This window comes from Prionailurus viverrinus, chromosome C1 (genome assembly GCF_022837055.1).
Source record: "Prionailurus viverrinus isolate Anna chromosome C1, UM_Priviv_1.0, whole genome shotgun sequence".
Classification (NCBI taxonomy): Eukaryota; Metazoa; Chordata; class Mammalia; order Carnivora; family Felidae; genus Prionailurus; species Prionailurus viverrinus.
In genome coordinates this window covers 23,065,224-23,087,178 of record NC_062568.1, presented here as the reverse complement: position 1 = coordinate 23,087,178, position 21,955 = coordinate 23,065,224, and the positions used below count along the sequence as shown (strand labels likewise).

Below are 21,955 nucleotides of genomic sequence, written 5' to 3'. Positions count from 1 at the left end.
CGTGTAATTTCTATGAGAAAATCTATGCCTTTATAGCAGTGCCCCCCCCCCCCCCCACTTCCAGGGGCTGTGATGTGGAATGCCACAAACATGGCCTAATTTTCCTTGATGACAGAGGCCACTGTGACTTAACATTTTTTTTCCTTTATACGATTAGCCAGTCTGGTGCAGGACACAGGTTTGGTTTCTGATCTTTGCTAGTTTTGACTGTGGTGATCTGCTGCTTTAAGACATAGCTACTACTCCTTTGGTGGGCGTACTTCATGTACGAGAAATCAGCCCCTGCAAGTCAACTTGTCATAAGAACCAAAGGAAAGGTTTGTTTCTAGGGGCTCTGGGCCCAAGACTAAGAAGTATATTGTTTTTTGGCATACTTCCCTTTGTTGGGCCCGGGGAGGCAGTAAAGCTTTGCAGGCTCAGAATGTCCACTGAGGAGCCACATGAACTTGGCAAGCCACGTGACCTCTCAGAACCTGAGTTATTTCATGGTACTTATCTCATGGGATATAGTAAGTTGAAAAAGAAAGAAAGAAGAAAACAAGAGCGGTATTTGCCTACAGAAGCTGTCCTGGCATTCAGAGCTAGGGCACGTTTTTCCTCTGTTAGATGGGAGAGAGAGAGAGAGAGAGAGAGAGAGAGAGAGAGTCTCTCGAGAGGAAGAGAGAGGGGAACGAGAGAGAGCCCCCTCCCCACTCTCACTCTCCCCTCCCCCTCGCTCTCCCTCTGTCTCTCTCCCTCTCACTTGAGAGCTGCCTCACAGAATACCAGCTGCCGGCAGGGTTCCTCTGAGATCAGGATGCAGTGAGACAAAATAAGGTCACTTCACAATGTTAAGCACACGCGAAAGCAAAGTCACCGTGTCACCCACACAATACCAAACACCACCCCTCTCAGCCCCCACAATTAACTGTAGCTTCATCCTTCTTCTAGGCTACCCTCCCCATGAGTAGATTTATTGAGATGTCGAATCATAACATTACCTCCACTTTCTGACAACATCCAGTTTATTTATTTTTTTTTTAATTTTTTTAACGTTTATTTATTTTTGAGACAGAGAGAGACAGAGCATGAATGGGGGAGGGTCAGAGAGAGGGAGACACAGAATCGGAAACAGGCTCCAGGCTCCGAGCTGTCAGCACAGAGCCCGACGCGGGGCTCGAACTCACGGACCGTGAGATCGTGACCTGAGCCGAAGTTGGCCGCTCAACCAACTGAGCCACCCAGGCGCCCCTACAACATCCAGTTTAGACTGAACCCCTGCTTCTTCAGACTCTTCCCCAAATCACCCAACCAAAGTACGGATCCCATAATAACATCCTTTGCTGAGACCCCCCCGTGCTTTCCCATGGTGTGTGTTTTCCCTTGCTGTGACAAGTAATAAAACCAACTTGTTTTGTGACAGGTATTCTGGGGGTCTTTGGCTGAGGGACACTGACATGAATACATGGGATTATGTGTGCAATGTGTTTGGCACACACTTGGCACAAATGAGCATTAAGTACATGTCTCCTGTTAGTAATAGTGTGACAATGCTGACTTCAGCCTATTAATCTCTCAAACATACGCAATCCTCTCAAAGATGCCTGAAAAATTTCTTTGCTATGAATCCATTTTGCATATATATGTGTATATACATGTGTATATATATATATATATATATATATATATATATATATATATGGAGGGGGGCACTTTAGAAATCATCTAGTGGCTTTCTTTTGGTGGCTTTCAAACTCCAGTGAGCATAAGAATCACCTGTGCTTGTTAAAACTGCGAATTGTCAGGTCCTCTCCTCTCCTGAGATTTTGCATGATTAGATGTGGAAAAGACTCCAGGAATCTGTATTTCTAACCCACACCAGATCATTCTTGCATCAAACTTTAAAAAATACTACTCTGGTTTACTCTTTTTTTTTTTTTTGTAAAGAAAACATGTTTTAGCCACCTCCAGCTAATGTTTTATTAACACTTACGCATCATTTTCCTTAAACACGTAGGCAGAAGAGCTCTCTGCTTTGTTCTACAAAGTTTTATATGCACATAAAAAGAGAACCAAACAGAGATACCAGTATGATATAGCTGACTAGATAAAGCTGACTAGGCAGGAAAAGAGGTGAAAGGGTCAGAAAATGCATAGTACTAAACTTCAGTCTTGTTTTTTTCAGATCTTTCTCTTTCTCTCTGGGGCCCCTGTCTTCCCTTCCTTTACCCACTCCTCCAACACCCCCCTAACACCATCACTGCAGTTGCCTTTCTTGGACTCTCACGATATCTCAACTAGACTCCGCCGTCTCCTGACTCTGTCCAGCCTTGCCTTCTTCCAAACTACATTCTGTCAGGATGCCAGGGTGATCAGAAGCAAAACACATAGGAGTGCCTGGGTGGCTCAGTTGAGCATCTGACTGTTGATTGCAGCTCAGGTCATGATCTCAGAGTCATGGGATCAAGTTTTGAGTTGGGCTCCATGCTGAGTGTGGAGCCTGCTTGGGATTCTCTCTCTGTCTCTGTCTCTGTCACCCTCTCCCCTGCTTGTGCTCTCTTCCTCTCTAAAATAAAAAAAAAATTTTTTTAAATAAGATAAAGTAAAAAGAAGCAAAATGCATCAAGTCATGTTCTTGCTGTGGACCAAATGTTTGTGTCCCCTCCAAATTCATTATGTTGAAACCCTAAACTCCAGTGTGATGATGTCTGGAGATGGGGCCTTGGGAGATAACTAGGTCATGAGGATGAAGATATCATGTTAGAATTAGTGTCCTTATAAGAAGAGCCAGGAAAGAGCTTGCTTCCTCTCCTTGGACAAGGAAGCTGGCTCTCACTGGACACTAGATCTATTGGCATTCTGACCTTAGACTCCCCAGTCTCCAGAACTATGAGAAAGAAATGTTTGCTTAAGTCATCCAGTCCATGGCATTTTTTTATTTTAAAATATTTTTTAGAGAGAGAGAGCGCGCACAAGCAGGGGAGAAGAGCAGGTTGGGGGGAGAGAGAGAATCTCAAGCAGGCTCTACACTCAGCACAGGGCCTGACATGGAGGTCAATACCACAACCCTGGGATCATGACCTGAGCCAGAATCAAGTACCAGTTCCTTAGCATGGCATACCTGACCCGAGATCCTCTGTCTGTCTGGATCTCTGAATCACTTGTAGTTTCCCAAATGCACAATGTTATTTTCACATTTCTCATTTACCCCCTAGTTTTACTGAGATATAATTGAAATATTACATTATATAAGTTTAATGTGTACAACATATTGATTTGATACATTTGTATATTACAAGATGCTTACCACCATAGTGTTAGCTAACACCTGTGTCACATCCCATAATTAATTTTTTTTGTGGTGAGAACATTTCAGATCTACTCTCTTAGCAACTCTCAAGTTTATAATACGGTATTATTAACTATAATCACTATGCTGTACATTAGATATCCAGAACTTATTCATCTCACAGCTGGAAGTTTGTCCTATATGCTTCTTTTGTTTTTTAATGTAGCAATCCTTCCCACTGAGACACCGGTTCTACGTTTTTCACCCAGAGAAATCTTACCCCTTTTTTTAAAGGTTCAACTCAGGTATCAATTCCTCTATGAAGATTTTCTTGAACCTTTCCTAATCTTTCAGGCTGAATTCAGTGCTGCCTACTTGGTTCTACCAAGCATCTTGCTCATACCACTGTGATGGTGATGATCGCTTATCTAATTATGTTGTTTAGACATCAGTTCCTCGAAATAACTGAGGAGAGCTCATTTCTGGACTATTCCACCTTTATTTTTGTATTCTCACTGATCGGCAAAACAGACAGGCACATAAAGGCAACTCATTAAATGCCTGGAGGATATGAATGTTATTCCCTAGTCTGAAACCCATTGTTGCGATAGTCCATGAGATCTATTTTGAATGCTCAGCACAACAGGCATATGGGCTCCCATCAGAGTTCAGTATTTGCAACTTTCAATGTGTAGGATGACACAAGCACTCTGCATTTGATCTATTTAATGGGCCTTTATAACAGGGGAGATGAGTAAGCAAAAGAGAGAAAACAGGAATGTTGTGTTGTCCCCTAAACCCTCTGTTCCTTGGTCATTCTGTCTAATTTTTGTGTTTCCTGAGATGCCAAGTTACTGTCACAACAGCAGTGGCCAATTCCAGAGTATTGCTAGTGTCCGAGGTCCAGCCAGCAGTTGATCTTGAGCCCACCCTCCTGCTTCCTGATAATTCATGTAGCATTTGTATCACATACAGGCTTGGTTAAATGAGAAAAGGTCAACCGGTTGGCAGCTACGTAGACCAAACTATCCCAAACAAAGAGGCTGGGAGAGAGACAAAGCATCACCATCACAGCCCCAGCCTCTGGTTCTCTTTCTCCGCTTGTCTTTGAGGACTGTTCAATAAATGACAAGAAGACAGGGGGCAACCAATGACCCACCTCTGCTTAACTCCTATGGCATTCCATTTGGATCAAATTGGCTTTCGTGTTAAACATAATACATTTCTTCTTGCTCGGGTGGTTGTGATTGTCACTTTAGCTTTAATAAACCCACAAAGAAGAACTCCTAAAGTCTGGAGGAGAAGGAACAGGACAAAACTAACATCAGGACCTAACCCTGTGGCAGCGAGGAAGGATCATTGGAGAGAGAACCCACAAGGAGGAGCACTCTTTGAGGGTATCCATCAGTATGGCAGTTCTTGGCACTTCTTTATGGAATGACCTCAGTTACTTTGCTTGGTGGGTCTTCTATAAGGTTAGATTGGCCAGAAGATGCTATAGATTCAAAGGGAGAGAAAAGAGGAAAAGGAATAAAAAGATTTAGATTCTGGTGCTTACTTTGGCAGCATGCATACTAAAATTGGACCAGTATAGAGAAGATTAGCATGGTCCTGCACAAGGATGATGTGAAAATTCTTGAAGCATTCCATAAAAAAAAAAAAAAAAAAGATCTAAAACCTGGGCTTATTACAAACTAGGACCTATGTGAAATACTGGTGTGTATAGGGTATATAGGCTGACACTAGGGTTATCTTGAATTGTGTTTTCATCATCCTGGGGAAAAGGTAAGTGGGATCCTGTAGGGTATCCCTTCTTGCATTCCACTCTTGGAGCCTGCTTTCATCTCAGACCCTTTCACCTCTCTGAGGCTCCAGTGTGCACTTTCAAGAGAGGAGAGAGAGGAGGAAGCATAAGTGAGAGACTAGTTTGAGCGTTATCCCTCTCCCGCCACCATTACTCCCCTCTGTTGGCTTTTTTTTTTAATGCTGGGATTAGAGGGAGGATACCGTTCTCTTTGCCTGTTCCCCAGGGATGGAAATATAATTTTCACAAAGAAAAGCTTGATCAGTGACGTCCAGGGTCTCTAATTTTACATGCTTTCAGTTCAGGTATTTCAGGATAATTTCCATGTCTGCAGTCTGTGATTTTATGTCTACCAAGCAAATAATGTGAAATCCAGCACTCCAAGAAGCTTTTGGCTTTCTAATTTATGCCTGATGTTATTATTACTGACAAACAGAATTCTGGCTGATGTTTCCAGTAAGCTAATACTATCGTTGGGAGTTTAAAGGTTGAAGAACTGAGAGTTAGGAATAATTGATACCAAATAATTCAAGAATCTGACCATTTTCCAGGGAAAGAACTTTTATAAATAGCCTAACCTTGTGCCCCAGTTTGCCTGGAATACTCCTGGTTCATGCCTCTTGCCCCAGTGTAATCCTTAATAGAATACCCTTTCATTCTCAAAAATGACTCAGGTTAAGCAACAAATTAGATGCTTGCTCTGTTCATAGATATGGAGATATGGAGCCCTTGAGGGCATAGGATGGAAGGAAGCTATAAAGAATGAACAGCCATGTGGGTACAGCTCTGAATAGAGGAGAGAGGAACAAGAATGAGAAAGAAGACCAGGCCATCCGGTAGCAGGTTGGAACTTGTAGACTGTTTAGAGCAAGGTCATCTAATCTTAAATTTGTATTGTTGTGCTGCTGTGATCTAAACATGTATCTCTCCTCCCACAACCTGTATAATAAAGCTATCTGCACCCATGAAGGCTTTATATGAGAGATAGTTCAGGAACTCAAGGGAAAGAAACTGTCTCCCATCTGAGTCAGTGAGATGCATGGGGCTGGTCATGTGGGGGAGAACAAAATGGTCCACCCAATGACAAGGCAGGGGTTCAGAGTGGAGGGTTACTGGGAAAAGCACAAACAACCCATTCCCTTTCCAGAATTCCAAGAGACTTTGAGGATATATGTGTCAGAGAAAGTGGGTACACAAGTATCCCACTCCACGTGAGATGACACTTCAGCCATTTCATTAGAATCTCAAAGAATGGGGCACTTTAGCTGAATTTTGATCTGAAGCCATCAGTTTCATTGTGCAACTTTGTAAGAAAGATCCAAGAACCATATTTAATTACTGCGGGATGATACTAAGGATGTTGTTTGCTCAGTACTCTCTTTACTAGGACCCTCATGAAAACTTTCTTTTAGGTTTTGATACTGGGAACAGTTAGGTTAGCCTTGAGTAATTAATTGATTTGTGTTACGGACTCTGTTAGTCATGGAACTTATCTTGTTTCCCCTCTCTGTCTTGGCTGCTGGATTCAAATCTGGCTTTATCTATGGCCAACATAGTGCAGTAGATAACAACATGCAACTTGGGCTTGAACCTCACCCCTGCAAAATAAACATACCAAAAGGAAATATACATGCCATCAAACAAACTTCTCCAGGAAGTTTCAATTCCTTGTTTTCCATTTAGTATCATTTTCCATGTATAGTCATAATTCTTTACTTCCTATTAAAATGATACGGGGCTGAGTTCCCCCATGTGTATGTGGTTTTGGTAGAAATCCTGAAATTCTTCTATAAAGCATATACAGCAAAGAGACAGTGAATTCTGTTTGGACTGAAAACCTCAGGGAGGAATGAAGTACTGAACATGGAATTGGCTGCTGTTAGAAGGATAAGGCACGTAACAGGTGAGGGTGGCCGGTTTGTTCGTTTGTTTTTGAAGCTAAAGTAAGGGTCTAGATGCTGAGAACAACTTCCCTCATTAGCTAAGGCTTGGACTATATATAAAAGATGGCGGGGATAACCTAGAAGGATAACTTGGGGTGTTACAATAACTATTTATTTATCATTGTAGCTGCAAAATTATCCTTCTAAGAGCATCCTTCTAAAAGCATATCCTTCTAAAAGCATAAATGGCTTTTGCCCAGTCGAATGGAACCTTGAGCCTACATGGTTTTTAAAAGAAGGCTGGTGATGATATCCTTTACTCCTCTTATGGTTTCCCATCATGAAAACATCTGTCATTATGTTTGGTGAAGTGCCATTATTGCTTAGGAAGTCTTAACAGATTAAAAGAAAAGCAGGACTCCATAGTGCGAGAAACACAAGCTAAATATTTTATTGGATTCTAAAAGAGAAGAGCGGAGAATGTAAGTACTTTAGTAAAAATCCATTACTCGTCTGAAAGAACCAACTTTGGCATTCATGGCCCCCCAGTCAAGGTATCTCCTATACTCCCCGGGCCTCAGCAGGTACTGCCTTCCCCTGTAGCTGGGCATCTCATAAAGGACCCAGCAGCCATCCAGCACATTGACAGAGTGGATTTCATTGAGATGGAAGCGGTCCTGAAGAGAGAGACAATCATCTGTGATCTCTGACATTTGTCCCCTGAAGTCCTCTCGCTCGTAGATCCTCATTCTGAAAGTGCCGGTGTGCTGGGGTGGCAGAAAAGAAAAAGTAAATGAACACAAGTGGAGAGAAATGAAAGTGTTCTAGCTCCTGCACCTCTCTGGCCACACCTACCCAGAACTTGTTGGAGTCCAGGTTTGCTTCCAGAACAATCACGTTGCAGTGTTAAAGAGCCTTGCCCGCCCCCCACGCCATCACCTACCCAGGCATCTAGTGATTTATGGGTAATATGAGGAACAGAACTCAGCCACCCTTCACTGCCATCCACATCTCTGTCCCTAGCAACAAGATTTGTCCAAAATAAAATTGATCATGTTAGTGCTTGTTGTTAGAGAAGGTCCTTCTCAAAGGTGAAAAGTGTAAGTCATTGGAAAGAAAAGTCCCATTCGATACATTACTTTTGTTAAAGAGGAATCAACATTTAGCTATTTTATGTACATTATGGAACACAGGATTATTAATCTCTTGTAAAAAATAAGATGACACATTTTCTTTATCTCTGTGTTCAATATCAACTTATCTGGTGTTTAAACTTCCTTTCTGGTCTCTTCCCTTCCCGTCTTTATTTCCCTCAGCAACAAGAACCATCTCCATTAAGCTCTGTTTGGATGACACTATTACCCGTGCCTCCCACACTCCAACACATTCCTCTAAGAACTGTGAAATCACTCTCTAAGAAATATTGAACTCAAACTTTGATTTTGGATTTGGCCTTTCCTTTAATTTATACCTCTCAGTAAACTAATAGGTAGTGACCATGGTATCAGAATAAAAAATAGAGGACAGGAAGATAATTAAATAGGAAAGTGAGCCAAAGCAAGCAAACATATGTTTATCAGGTAAGCAGACCCGGAGCCCCTGGGTGGCTCATTGGGTTAAGTGTCGGGCTCTTGATTTCAGCTCAGGCCATGATCTCATGGTTTGTGGGTTTGAGCCCTACATTGGGCTCTGTGTTGACATGCGGAGACTGCTTGGGACTGATTCTCTCTCTCTCTCTCTCTCTCTCTCTCTCTCTCTCTCTGTTCTTCCCCCACTTGTGTTCTCCCTCTCTCTCTCTCTCTCTCTCTCAAAATAAATAAATGAACTTAAAAAAAAATTAAGCCGACCCAGATTATATCTATCTGAATTTTGGTATATTATTTCTGAGTTGATACAGTTCAGAATGATGACATTAAGTTATATCTTGGGGCGCCTGGGTGGCTCAGTCAGTTAGGCATCCAACTTTGGCTCAGGTCATGATCTCACAGTCATGGGTTCAAGCCCCATGTCGGGTTCTGTGCTGACAGCTCAGAGCCTAGAGCCTGCTTTGGATTCTGTGTCTCCCTCTCTCTCTGCCCCTCCCCCACCCATCCTCTCTCTCTCTCTCTCTCTCTCTCTCTCTCTCTCTCTCTCTCTCAAAAATAAACATTAAAAAAAAAGAGGTTATATCTTACACAGATGGCAACTTGTTTTCTATTTGTCCTGCTTTTTCCTAATTAGACTTTGGCCTTTTAATTTTTTATTCCATTTAAAATATAAAAATCTGGGACCATGTGAGTAAAAAAGCACACACCATAGGGTTCATGAAGACCGACTTCCCATCTGAGACAGCCTTTTAGAACAGACCACATGCGGTAGCCTCACTCCCACCTTCTGCTGTGTAGTTGGAATGATTTGGTTGAAGAATGGTATTTGTTCATGGCTTTCACTTCCAAAGCGACCAGAGACAAAGACAGAGCCACACTCACCTGGGGGATGAGGCGGCAGGAGCGGATCGTGTCGCTGAGGCCCATCCACTGCTGGTAGTCCGGGTAGTCCCCGCGCCGCAGGAAGTACTGGTGGCCCTGGTAGTTGGGGCGCTCGTAGAGCATCCAGCAGCCGCTGTCCACGCGGATGGAGTTGCAGCGGCTGAAATAGGGCTGCAGGTTGGGGCAGTCGCTGCTGCACTCATAGCAGCGGCCCTGGAAGCCCCGGTCCTCGTAGAAGGTGATCTGCAAAATGGAAGGTGCGGGAGCGTGAGGCCATGTGCCCCCGCTGAGGATGCTGCGCCAGGGCAAACCCCCGGCATCAGGGACCCAGCACTTACCTTTCCCATTTTGGAGAGAGTGGTCAGGAGGTGTTCGCTGGGTGCTGTGTGGACCGAGGGGGAGTGCCGCTGTATATATAGCAGCCCTGACTGCTGCCTCCGCAGGAAATCACACAAAAGGGGCCCATTTCGGTGAGTAAGGGGATTTGCAAGCTCCCCGCTCCCCCTCCCCCTGGTCATTGGGGTTAGCTGAATGGTTCTCTCATTCTTTCTGGTAGGTTCGGGTTGTTCTCATTCACTAAAGCTGTTGTTGCCACCAAAATGAAAAGAGTCTTTACTCTTTTAGTTGAGCAAAAGGATGAGCGAAATTCTATCCCCCGTGCTTTGATTTTGTCGCCTAATCTGCTTCATTGACTCCTCAAAGGTAATTAAACTAAGTAATGTATTCTGCTCGGGGACTGGTGTTATTTTTTTAAAACGTATTAAAAAGCAGAATTTAAATAATGAGGAATCTTAAGGAAGAGGAAACCAAGTGAAACAATCTGTGAAAGTGCTTTAAAAAGCACAAAGCTTAGTTCGGGTTCAAGACTCTGTGGTCATCATTGTTTGTATTTTGGGGTCTATCTGGAGTAAAATCGATTCTTGACTGGAAATTCATAGGTTCTTGGGGGCTGGGAATTCTCTCTTGTTTCTTTGTGCCCCGGGCCCTAGAGCAGAGGGTTGGCACATAGTGGGCCCTCAATACCTGGCTTTGACCTGAGAGAAAGCAGATAGTTATGACTTTCCTTCACTTGCTGAGGACTCCCCGAGAGCCTAAATCCTTCCTTCCTTCTGCCGGTGGCTGCCCGGAGTACTGCTGTTCTTTGGCATTGTATTCCCTACCGCCTTCAATGTCCTAATCTTGGTATCCTTGCCCTCCTTCAACGTCTTAAGATCTTTCTTCTCTCTCCCCCATCACGGACGCTTGCTCACTTGGTAAGGGTGGTTTGAGCTACTGTAAGGAGTAATGTAGAAGCTCTCAAAATACCAACGACCTACTTCCTCAGACTTTTGAGATGTGGATGGCACCCAAGCCAGATGGCAGCCTTTGGATCGTATGATCTCACAGTGTGATATGGGACCCCTGAGGCCCCTGGGACACTTTCAGGAAGTTCAGAAGGTCAAAACAGTTTTCCCAACAATACCAAGATGTTATTGACCTTTTTTTCACCCAGTGGAGTTTATGTCCAGAGGCTATATGAGTTGAAGAGATTTGTAAAAATGTCTAATAATGCCAATCCTTTCATTAAATGTTTTTGTTTTGGAAAATACGGTTATTAGTCATAAAAATGTGTTATTTATGTTGACATGTAATAGGTTTACCCTCTAAGGCCTTGCGTCAGAGGCCTACACTCAGGCCCTGTCAGTCGTATGGTCGCCCTGTCGGTTCCAATGGTCAGCTTCCAATGTTCGAGCGTCAGGGACCTGGACTGGGGGCGGGTACGGGGTGAGTGGTGCTGTCAGGACCTACACCCTCGCAAGTGACACTAACTGTGACCACCTACCCTGCCTATCCCGTGCCTTGCATCCACACTGCTTCCTCTAAAGCTGTTTTTCTTCCCAGTGCTTACAAACACCATGAAATTGTTGAATAGACACCATTTATGGAGAACGCATTCAGGGACCAATGCCTACACACCTCCATCTGCACGCACTTCTGCAGTTTCTGTGGCTGTTTGTGTAGTCTTGGTTTCCCGACTTATAAAATAGGAATGGTGATGAAAATCAAATGAGATAATGGATTTGAAAGTACATGGCACATTGTAAAGCAATACCAGTGGTAAAAAAAAAAATATATATCATTCACATTTTAATAAATGCTAAAGATGATAACGTTAATAGAGCTCAGAGCCTGGAGCCTGCTTCAGATTCTGTGTCTCGCTCTCTCTCTGCCCCTTCCCTACTCTCTCTCTCTCAAAAGTAAAATAAAAACATTAAAAAATGTTATAAATAAAGAAATAAGTTTCTGCTTCTGGGCTTTGATGTCATGGTGTCTACACTTCTGCTTATTGTATACAGACTAAATGCAATCCGTGGATAATTGCATATATTGGAACGCTTGATCTAATTTAGCAAAGGTCTTCCGTTTGGTAACTTTGATTTCACAGTCAAATGACGACTACCATCTGGAGGTGGTCTTGAAGCAAGGCACCGAGAAAAGGAATAACATAGGCGAGGGCTGTGCAGTCAGAGCAGAGAGATTCCTTGAAGTCCATCCACTGCTGGTGTCAGACGCCCTGGCACGGAGCGTCCAGCTCTTGCTGTCCACCTGCACACACCCTGTTGCTGTGGATAAACAGGTCTGCAGGTTGGAGTGGTCGTTGCTGCACTCAGAAGAGGTAACTTGCGATGGAACGTGCAGTAGGGGAAATCCCCCCAAGAACACGTTGCCGTGAGGTCGTTGACAAACCCCCGTTCTACACCCAGCCCACTGTGGTTGATGGACTGAGAATACAGAAGCCAAGGTCATCATCAGCCATAGCAGAGACTCAGGGTATGAGTGCTTGTGTGTGTGGGGGGGCGCATTTCAGACCCACCGGTGAGTTAGGCCTGATTTGGCCAACAGTAGCATTTTGCCCTTTTCCTCATTTCTATATTACCAATGCAGTCTTTTTAAATGTGTTTGTCTTTCATTCTCCCTTACCTTATAGTTGTGTGTCCTTTCTGTTAAAGTGCCTTTGAGGTCTTTGAGGCGGTACGGGAAAGGGAAGTTGATACGTAAAGCACAAGTCAGAAGAAGTGTCCCTGCTCTCATTGTTTGATTACACTCTTTCACGTTTAAGTAGAGAAATAGTAGGAATAGACACAATCCAGCTGAAAAACTGTGGGGGGCGTGTGTTTTCAATCTTGACAGTGCAGGAGGGCTTATTGGGGAGAACCTGTTCCCATTCTGCCTTTTGAACTCAAGATGTCTGTGAGGATCCGGGCCCAGGGAAAGAATCATTCCTCGATACTGGAATGCCTTCCCTTCCCAGAGGCTTATCAAAGCTCACCCAGTCTTCAAGGCAGCCTAGGCCCGTCTTCCTAGGACACCCCCTCTTCAGGCCAGCTGTTACTCGGCTGTCCCTTCTCCGAGCACCTACATGCACTTCGTCACCATCCAACTTAGTACTGCAGCCTTGCCTTTCTTGTCGAATTACTTCTTTTCCTTGTCTTCAGCAAGGTCATGAGCTCAAGAATAAGAGCATGTCATACTCCTTTATCCCCCATAATGATTTATCAGTTAGGTGGGTGGATAAATGGAGCCCTGGAAGCACGAAGAACATGAAAAAATAATGATTCTAATTCTATTTTGGAAAACGATAATTCTCCCGTGTGAGGTCACCCGTGTGGACGCTCAGAGACACGGGAGCCAGTTTCTCCCACTCACTCAGCTACCGCTCTGGTTCTGATGCTTCCTCTTCTGCCCGCCTTTGTTGACCTGGGAGGACTTGAAGGGAGGTAAAAATGGCCCAGAAACCAGGCAGCCTGGTGTGTGCAGAGGGCAGCGAGGCCTGCTCTTGGAGTGGGGAGGTTTTAAGCACCACTGGGGTATGCTGTGAAGGTTTCAGAACTTACCTCTAGTGTCTAAGCATGAGAGACAAGAGAGGTGGCCTGAGAAAGAGAACGGAAATGAAGGAAAAAGTGATAAGCGACATTTTTATGAAGGAAAATGATAAAGAAGATTCTTAGCTACCTCCTTGTACTTTAAAAGATGAATGGATCAATGGAATGAGACTTGGGGTCCCGGGGGCTGCAAGGCATGCTTTGTAATGTCTCTTTGTATTATCAGCCAGCAGCCCAGGCTAAAATATGTCAGAGGTTAGGGCACTGAGGCCAATGAGGCTTTTATCAGAAATATTTGAATACTGAGTTTATCTCTCAAGTTATGTACAAGCATTTTATTTTTCTTTAAAAGTAACTGTAAAACTCTCTTTTGGAAGAACTGGTCTCATTTACATCAGGAAAAAAAATTAGAAAGCTGTTTAAGGTCCTCTAGGAACTCAATGGTTAAATAAACTTGTATATCAAAATATCTGAAAGTATCTACTGTAAGCCTGGCTTCTTCTTTTAAAAAAAATTTTTTTTAATGCTTATTTTTGAGGGGAAGATAGAGCACGAGTTGGGGAGGGGCAGAGAGAGAGGAAAACACAGGATTTGGAGCAGGCTCCAGGCTCTGGACTATCAGCACAGAGCACGATGCAGGGCTCGAACTCACAAACTGGGAGATCATGACCTGAGCTGAAGTTGGACGCTTAACTGACTGAGCCAACCCTGCGCCTCAAGCCTGGCTTCTTGTAAAAACAAAATCATTCATTTAGGAGCCATTATAGTTGCCTGAGGCCTGTTAGGAGCCTCAGTGAAAATAGTTCATTACCCTTTGCCTCTCTCCCCACACAAATGTTTTAGTTTACATGCTGGCTTTTCCTGAAGCATTTGCAGACTTCTCTCCTGACTCACTGGTAACCACTCCCAAGAGAAATCTCTCGAGTTCGTCAGCACATCGTTGACATGACACTCTGCTGAAGGAAGCCATGTCTACCTTCATTTAAGTGGTTAGGATTGAAACTGCAGCAAATTTTACAGCACTCATTTGGCTCGGGTGATGAAATAACAATAGGTATTAATAAATAGCCTACCTATTAATAATAGGTATTAATGAATAGCCTACTGTATAAAGAGTGTCTAGTATGTTCCAGCCATTGTACCAGGAATCTGGTACAAAGTACATCATGTAGCCAACACAGCACAGTTATTATGGAAACTTTCCCAAATGTTTGTGAGATCTGGGGCAAGAGCATAAATCAAGCCCCCTCCAGCTTCTCACTCCCTCACGTATACACACTCTATCCGCATGCTCCTTGCCCCCTCCACTTCCCATAAACAGCCGCCTTTTGACTCCCAGTGGCCTTGGGAGGATAGGCCAGGCAAAGACTCTCCTTTAAGTCTTGGAAACAAGGGTCTAAATAGAGGGAATTCTGGAGCTCCAGGTAAAAGGTGTGTGGTCTAGAAGAAGTGTAGGCTTGTCTCCAGGATCCAACAGATTTCTGTCCTGTGGGAACGATTATAGCTGGGAGTCTAGAGTAAGGCTCCCTGAAGCACCCAGTTCAAGCCAAGATCTCTGACTGACTAAGTCTAATAACAGTACTGATCACCATAGAGAAACAAATCCAAAAAGGTAGATGTAGCTAGTAAGTGGAGGAACTGGGGATTGAACTCAAGTCTGTCAGCCCCCAAGGCCTAAACTAATTGCCTTTCCATGTAATAATGGTTTGTTTTAGATATTACCTTTCTAGGTATACACTTCTAAATTATACACTTCTAGGTATCTCTTCCCTAAATTACACATTTCTCAATGTCACACTTTTTTTTTTTTTTTTTTGTAATTTGCAAAGGTCCAGCCTCCAACTGGCCTGCTGTGTCCCTACAAACCCTGAAATCTTTGTCTTTAACAGTTATGGTAAATTCTAGTGGACTCTTCAATGACTGACTGCTGCCAGGCTGAAGAAATCAGCATTAACTGACCATAAAAAGCTCTGAAATCCCCTGTTTATTTATTTGGGTGTAGACTTCTAAGACAGTAGTATTGGGTGACTGTCAAAGGGACATTGAAGATGTTCACATTTCCTTGACTTAAAAGAATTTTCTGGAAAACAGCTCGTTTATTCCGACCCCTTTTCCTTATCAAGTCCATGTATGTAGCACAATTAGACACAACTGATAGAGTCATGGCTACTAGTAACTGAGCTCCTGCCATAGGCTAGCTTCTGTACATGAGGTAGCTCATATATTCCTCATAAGATTATGTAAGTGGGAAAACTGGGGCTCAGGGAGGGTAAAGCAAGTTGCTTAAGGTCACCCAGCCATTAGGTGGTCAAGCCAGAATCCAAGTCCATGGACCTCAAAGTCTGCATTGGTAACCACTGAGATACCCCACTTTGGTAACCACTGAGATACCCCACTTTGAAACCCAAAAGAGTCTTAAAGTATCAGATCTGGAAGGAAATACAGAGCTCATCTTGTCCATACCCTTCATTTTACGAAGAAGGAAACTCATGGCAGACTGAGCTTTGTGAGATGAAATGCTATTTTCTAAGCCTGTAAATTCACCAGATTAAAACAAAACCAAATCCTAAATTAACAAAGTTATTTTCAGTGACACAGGTCACTTGGCTTTTAATTTTTTGTTAAAAGAGAACTCATATGAAAAAGACCCCAAAAAACAACAAAGCTCATATGTCATTAGTCACCCAACTATAGGACAACACAATGATTTAGCTAGGCCAGCAAGAAAACCTCAAATCTTCTGCATATTTGGTATTGATAAAAGCCATAACATTTTGATAATATGTGTATATTTATAATTTATCCCACAAGTTCCTTCAACAAGAAGGAATCTTATTTTAAAAGAATCTTCATTACTTAAGGTTTTATGCAGAGCATTACCTTTTTAAAGATTTATTTATTTATTTATTTATTTACTTGATTTTTTTGTTTGTTTGTTTTCAGGTCATCTCTATACCCAACATGGGGCTCAAACTCAAAACCCCAAGATCAAGAGCTGCATGTTCTATCAACTGAGCCAGCCAGGTGCCCTAAAGCATTATTTTTTAAAAACATCTTTATTGAGATATTATTCACATACCATACAGTTCACCCATTTAGAGTATATAATTAAACAATTTTTTGCTTTTTTTGTTTTTTTGTTTTTGTTTTTTTTTTTTTTTTGAGAGAGAGCAGGGGAGGGGCAAAGGGGGAGAGAGAGAGAGAGAGATAGAATCTTAAGCAGTCTCCATGGTCAGCGTGGGGTCCTTCTCGGGGCTCAATCTCATGACCATGAGATCATGACCTGAGCTGAAATCAAGAGTCAGATGCTCAACCAACTGAGCCACCCAGGGGCCCCTAAGGTTTAGTGATTTTAGTATACTCATAGATAATGTGCAATCATTGTCACAGTCAGTCTTAGAACATGCACATCACCACAATGAGAAATCCTGTACTCTTTAGTTTCATTCCCTATCCACCCATCCCCCACCCAGCCCTAAGCAACCACTAATCTACTTATGGTCTCTGTAGATTTGCCTAATCTGGGAATTTCATATAAATGGAATCCTATAATACATATTCTTATATGACTGGCTTCTTTCACTTTGCATAATGTTTTCAAGGTTCATTCATGTTATAGCAGGTATCAGTATTTCATTCCTTTCTGTGGCCAAATAATATTCCGTAATATGTATATGACATTTTATTTATCCAATCATCCATTGATAGGCATTTGGGTTGTTTTCACCTTTTGGCTATTGTGAATAGTGCTGCTATAAACAATGTTTGTTTGAACACTCCTTTCAACTCTTTTGAATATATATCTAGAAGTGGAATTGCTGAGTCATATGATAACTCTATGTTTAACTATTTGAGGAACTGCCAAATTGTTTTCCATAGCAGCTGAACCATTTTATGCTTGCACCAGCAACTTATAAGCATGCCAATCTCTCTATGTCCTTACAAATATTTGTGATTTTCTGGTTTTTTTCCCTAAAATTATTATAACTATCCTAATGGGTATTAAGTGGTATCCCCTTGTGGTTTTGATTTGAATTTCCCTAATGACTAATAACGTTGGACATCTTTCCATTTGTTTATTGGCCATTTGTATATCTTCTTCAGAAAGATATATATTCAAGTTTTCTGTATATATATATATATGTATATATATATATATGTATATATATGTATATATATATATATATGTATATATATATATATATATATTCTAGACTCTAGATACATGTACTCAGGTATATAGTTCGTAAATATTTTTTTCCCGTTCCATAAGCTGTCTTTTCACTTTCTTGATAGTGTCCTTTGATGTGTAAAATGTTTTAATTATAATTAAGTCCAATTGATTTTGTTGTGGTTTATGCTTTTGGTGTCACATTTAAGAAATCATTGCCTAATAAAAGATTACAAAGATATATGTTTGTGTTTTCTTCTAAGTTTTACAGCTTGAGTTTTTACACTGAAGTCTTTGATTTTTTTTTGAGTTAATTTTTATATATGGTGTGAAATAGGGGGTTAACTTCATTCTTTTTCATGTCATTGTCCAGTAGTTTCAGCACCATTTATTGAAAAGCTGCTCTTTCCCCCATTGAATCATCTTAGCATCCTTGTCAAAAATCAGTTGACACATGGGTTAATTCCTGGACATTCGAGTCTATTTTATTCATCTATATGTCTGCCCATATAGACATACAGGTACCCAGGACCTCACTGTCTTGCTTTTTTTGTTCATTTGTTTTTAATGTTTATTTATTTTTGAGAGAGAGAGAACAAGAGAGAGAGTGCACATGCACAAAGAGGGGAGGGGCAGAGAGAGAGAGGGAGACACAGAAGCTGAAGCAGGGTCCAGGCTCTGAGCTGTCAGTGCAGATTGTGACCTGAGCTGAAGTCAGATGTACAAGTGACTGAGCTACCCAGGCACCCCAAAAGTCTCTTGACACATGGGTTAATTTCTGGACTCTCGAGTCTATTGTCTATTTCATTCCCCTCTATGTCTACCCAATGCGAGTACCTCACTGTCTTGATTACTGTTGTTGTGTAGTAAGTTCTGAAATCGAGAAATACTTCTACTTCACTCTTCTTTCTCAAGATTGTTTTGGCTTCTCTAAGTCCCTTGCATTTCCATATGAATTTTAAAATCAGCTTCTCAATTTTGACAAAGAAGTTAACTGGGACAGGGCACTATTTTTGCTTATATAAATTTGGAAAGAGAATTGGCATTCTGGGAGAGCAGCTTTAAGTGGAAAGAAACTCCAGAGGTATGCAGGAAGTAAATATTAATACTTCATTCTGCATGATTGAGTCTTTGGTAATTGAGTCCTGATAAAAATTCATATTGGAATCCAAAACAAAGATGACCATATCGCACCGTTGAAAATGAGGGGACACTGAGGGTGCCTGAATTTTCTGCATTTGTAATGTAGAATAATAATATAATAATTATTGTATAATAATTTAAAAAGAACAAAGTGTGTTCACAATCTTTCCTTATGTTTTCATCATAAGTGTACTGGGATTTAGTGAAGCAGGAATTTCTTATCCACTTGTAGTCTTCAATAAGGTAATTCAGGCACAGAGAGGGTAAGAAGTGACTTGATCAAAGAGATAAGCCAGGTAAGTAGGGTAACCAACCATCACGGTTTACCTGAGACTAAGGGGCTTCCCACGATGTAGGACTTTCATTGCTAAAACTGGGAGAGTCCCTAAAAAAACTCATCTGAGTTGGTCACTTTACTAGTAATTAGCAGAAGCAGGAACGACTCAGGCCCTTTAACTCTTAGCATACACACTTTTCCTACCAGTTGAACGCATCAAGCATGCTTGACTTTCTCTACCTTGGGAATTCTGGGTAAAAACCTGTCTTCACTCAGCTTTTTTTGACTCATCTTATCTGAGACTTCAGCTGCCCTAAGCTTTCCAGCAATCTCTTGTCTTTGGTGTCCCAGCCACAACTCATTCTATTTTCTTTTGTCGATAGTCGAATAGTTTTTCGTTCTATCTGCCCTTCCTCTCTTTTGCAGATCGTGGGTTGTAGAAGCAGACATAGTGCTTCTCCCTGCTTCCCATGACGCGAGTGGGGCCTTCACAGATACAGTTGCCTGACCGAGAGGAAGTCCGTAAACACTCAAAACACCTGATCTTCAGCGTCAGGTAAGTTGCCAGGGGTCACCATTCCTTAGAACTCAATTATTGTTTAAATATGAACAAGAGTCACTTAGTGCCAGGAACACAATTTGTATCTTTATTGCATTTTGACGTGGATCACCACAAGAAACACACAGCCTAGTACAAATCGATGACCCGTCTCAGAGAGCCCACTCTGGCATCCATGGCCCCCCAGTCGTGGTAGCGCCTGTAGTCCCCCGGCCTCAGCAGGTACTGCCGCCCCCGGTAGTTGGGCATCTCGTAGAGGACCCAGCAGCCCTCCAGCACGTGGAGGGAGTGGAGCTCATTGAGCCGGAAGCGATCGTGGATACAGGAGCAGTCCTCAGTGAGCTCGGACACAAGGCCTCCGTAGTCATCTCTCTCGTACAGCCTTATCCTGTGAGAGCTGGTCTGTTGTGACAATAAACAAAAGAAGAAAAATCAGTTGTGTGCCTCCCCGATCTCCGTAAAAGTGGCTCAGTCAGCCTGTACCTTCATGAAGCATGGTTTTCAAACCATCCTGCCGAGTATGTGTCCTTTCCTCACATTGTTGGAAATTCGTAATAAGTCAGGACGAATATTAAAATAAGACTGACCTGACCAGTGGACTGTCTTGTGGAAGAAACAAACATTGAAATAAAGGTCACAAAAGTCCTTTGTAGGAAACCATCGGGCCCAACTGTAGTTAGTGAGTCTGCAGAGAGGATGTGAACTCTTTTCCACTATGGCTGCATATAACTGAGTCCTAACAAGCTTGTTTCTAAGTCGCTTTTCACTCAGAATGTACAACAGTTTGTATTTACTCTGACATGTCTGACATTTTACCAAGTCACCTGAGCCATTTGAAGTTCTTGCTTCAAAGAAATTCCTCTTATATTCATATGTCTTTTTGCATCTGCAAACTTCTCTAGCCTACTTTTGGTTTCACTTCTTGAATCCACTTGACATACCACATAATTTGGTATCATCAGCAATCAGAGACACAAACTCAACATGTTTGACAAACATGAAGCAGTGCTCTGAGGAGGACCATGGCTCGTGAATCTCAGTTAACGACCCTGGAGAGAAACTAGGTGATAATGACTCCCGGGAGGCAGGGAGGAAGCTGAGACATATCGTTCTAGTTTCTAGATCCTTATGCCATAGAGGCTGCATAGAAAACAGTCACTAATACAGTCAGCACACATTACACTGATATTGTTCTCCCAGAGTCTATTAAGTGTTTCTATCAATAAAAGGTAATGATCTAGAATAGGCTTTTAGCTTTTCTGAGCAAGGTGATGTTTATTTCGAATTTAGGGATCAGCTAAAAGCCACCAAATTTAACTTTAGAGGCTATGTTGTTGTGATTTCTTGTGCCCTAAAAACAATCTTGTCCTTTTTTTTTTTTTTTAAGTCTTGTCCTTAAGTAACAAAAAAAAAGAGAGAGACAGGTTCCAGTGATTCATAAGCCTACTCACAATTTTCTTTTCAAGGCGTGAGAGCCAGGCATTGCTATCCTTACTGTGAACACTAGTCCTGGGTTGAAACAAACTGACTTTTTTACAAACAGGAATTTACCACGACGGATCAGTGATGCTTTTGCATCAGTCTGGTTTAAGCAAGACTCACGTAAGGGATGGCCCGGCAGGAGCGGACCGAGTCGCTGAGGCCCATCCACTGCTGGTAGTCCGGGTAGTCCCCGCGCCGCAGGAAGTACTGGCGGCCCGAGTAGTTGGGCTGCTCGTAGAGCATCCAGCAGCCGCTGTCCACGCGGATGGAGTTGCAGCGGCTGAAATAGGGCTGCAGGTTGGGGCAGTCGCTGCTGCACTCGTAGCAGCGGCCCTGGAAGCCCCGGTCCTCGTAGAAGGTGATCTGAGGTGGAAAACAAGGGGACAGCCAGAAGTCAGCGGGGGAAGTGCCCCGAACACAGCAGGCGCTCAACAGACATGGCATGGCACCTCGCTCGGGTGGCTCACCTTCCCCATGGTTGTCGGCAGCGATGATCAGCGTCCAGTGTGATGGGGACAAGAGTGGCAGCCGGTATATATAGCAGGAGGGCTGCTGCGTTGGCAAGAACAACACAAAAGGGGCCTGGGGGTAGTGCGTGAGGGGATTTCTATGTTCTCTCTCTTTTTTTCATTTGGGATCATGGGGCAGGGGGCTCTCATTCTCTCTGGCATTTTCGAGTTCTCCTCACTAGCTCCAGTGAAAGGAATTGAAGTCAGCAGAGCCATTATGACCTTGGAGACAAAGGGCGCACTTCTCATCCTATGCAGCTCTCTAGAAATACATTACATGCCCAGCATTTTGTGGTGTTTGCCTATGGAAACTGCTGAGATGAGGTTGGTGGTTCCATCTGGGGTGACTCATGACAATCCTACGAGTTCCAGAAGGACTTGAAGTGCTAAGGGTGACCAAAAAAATCCTCTAATTGAGCGACAATTACATTTTCTAAACTACCTCATCAGTATGATATGGTTTTGATAAAAGCATTTTGCGTATGCCTATGTAGGGGAAAAAAAAGATAACAATGGTGTATGTATCCA

The 21,955-nt window shown here is 42.7% G+C and overlaps 2 protein-coding genes and 1 non-coding gene across 4 annotated transcripts; 1 reads left to right on the top strand and 2 right to left on the bottom strand.

Moving 5' to 3' along the window:
• Positions 1-4,818: 4,818 nt before the first annotated feature.
• Positions 4,819-4,924, top strand: LOC125174211 (U6 spliceosomal RNA). The gene has a single exon (XR_007155334.1). It is a non-coding gene; the product is annotated as a U6 spliceosomal RNA (small nuclear RNA).
• A 2,522-nt stretch (positions 4,925-7,446) lies between these two features.
• Positions 7,447-9,770, bottom strand: LOC125172945 (gamma-crystallin B). Of its 2 annotated transcripts, none has more exons than XM_047871598.1 (3): positions 9,762-9,770; positions 9,418-9,666; positions 7,447-7,722 (listed from the first exon to the last, which is right to left on the bottom strand). In XM_047871598.1, exons 1-3 carry the CDS (start codon positions 9,768-9,770, stop codon positions 7,447-7,449), a joined length of 534 nt encoding a protein of 177 aa, XP_047727554.1. The 2 variants fall into 2 exon arrangements, with proteins under 2 accessions (XP_047727554.1, XP_047727555.1); XM_047871599.1 differs by having other exon boundaries at positions 9,424-9,666.
• A 9,795-nt stretch (positions 9,771-19,565) lies between these two features.
• LOC125172941 (gamma-crystallin A) lies at positions 19,566-21,394 on the bottom strand. Its single transcript, XM_047871590.1, has 3 exons — positions 21,386-21,394; positions 21,039-21,281; positions 19,566-19,838 (listed from the first exon to the last, which is right to left on the bottom strand). The coding sequence occupies exons 1-3, from the start codon at positions 21,392-21,394 to the stop codon at positions 19,566-19,568; spliced, it is 525 nt and encodes a 174-aa protein (XP_047727546.1).
• Positions 21,395-21,955: the final 561 nt, after the last annotated feature.

Bases quoted from the DNA above. Each gene is read 5' to 3' on its own strand.
- LOC125172945 (XM_047871598.1), bottom strand. The intron at 7,723-9,417 runs GTGGCTCTGTCT...CTGCCACCCCAG, and splicing joins GCCTCATCCCCCAGGTGAGT to CACACCGGCACTTTCAGAAT.
- LOC125172941 (XM_047871590.1), bottom strand. The intron at 19,839-21,038 runs GTGAGTCTTGCT...TTGTCACAACAG, and splicing joins CCTGCCGGGCCATCCCTTAC to ACCAGCTCTCACAGGATAAG.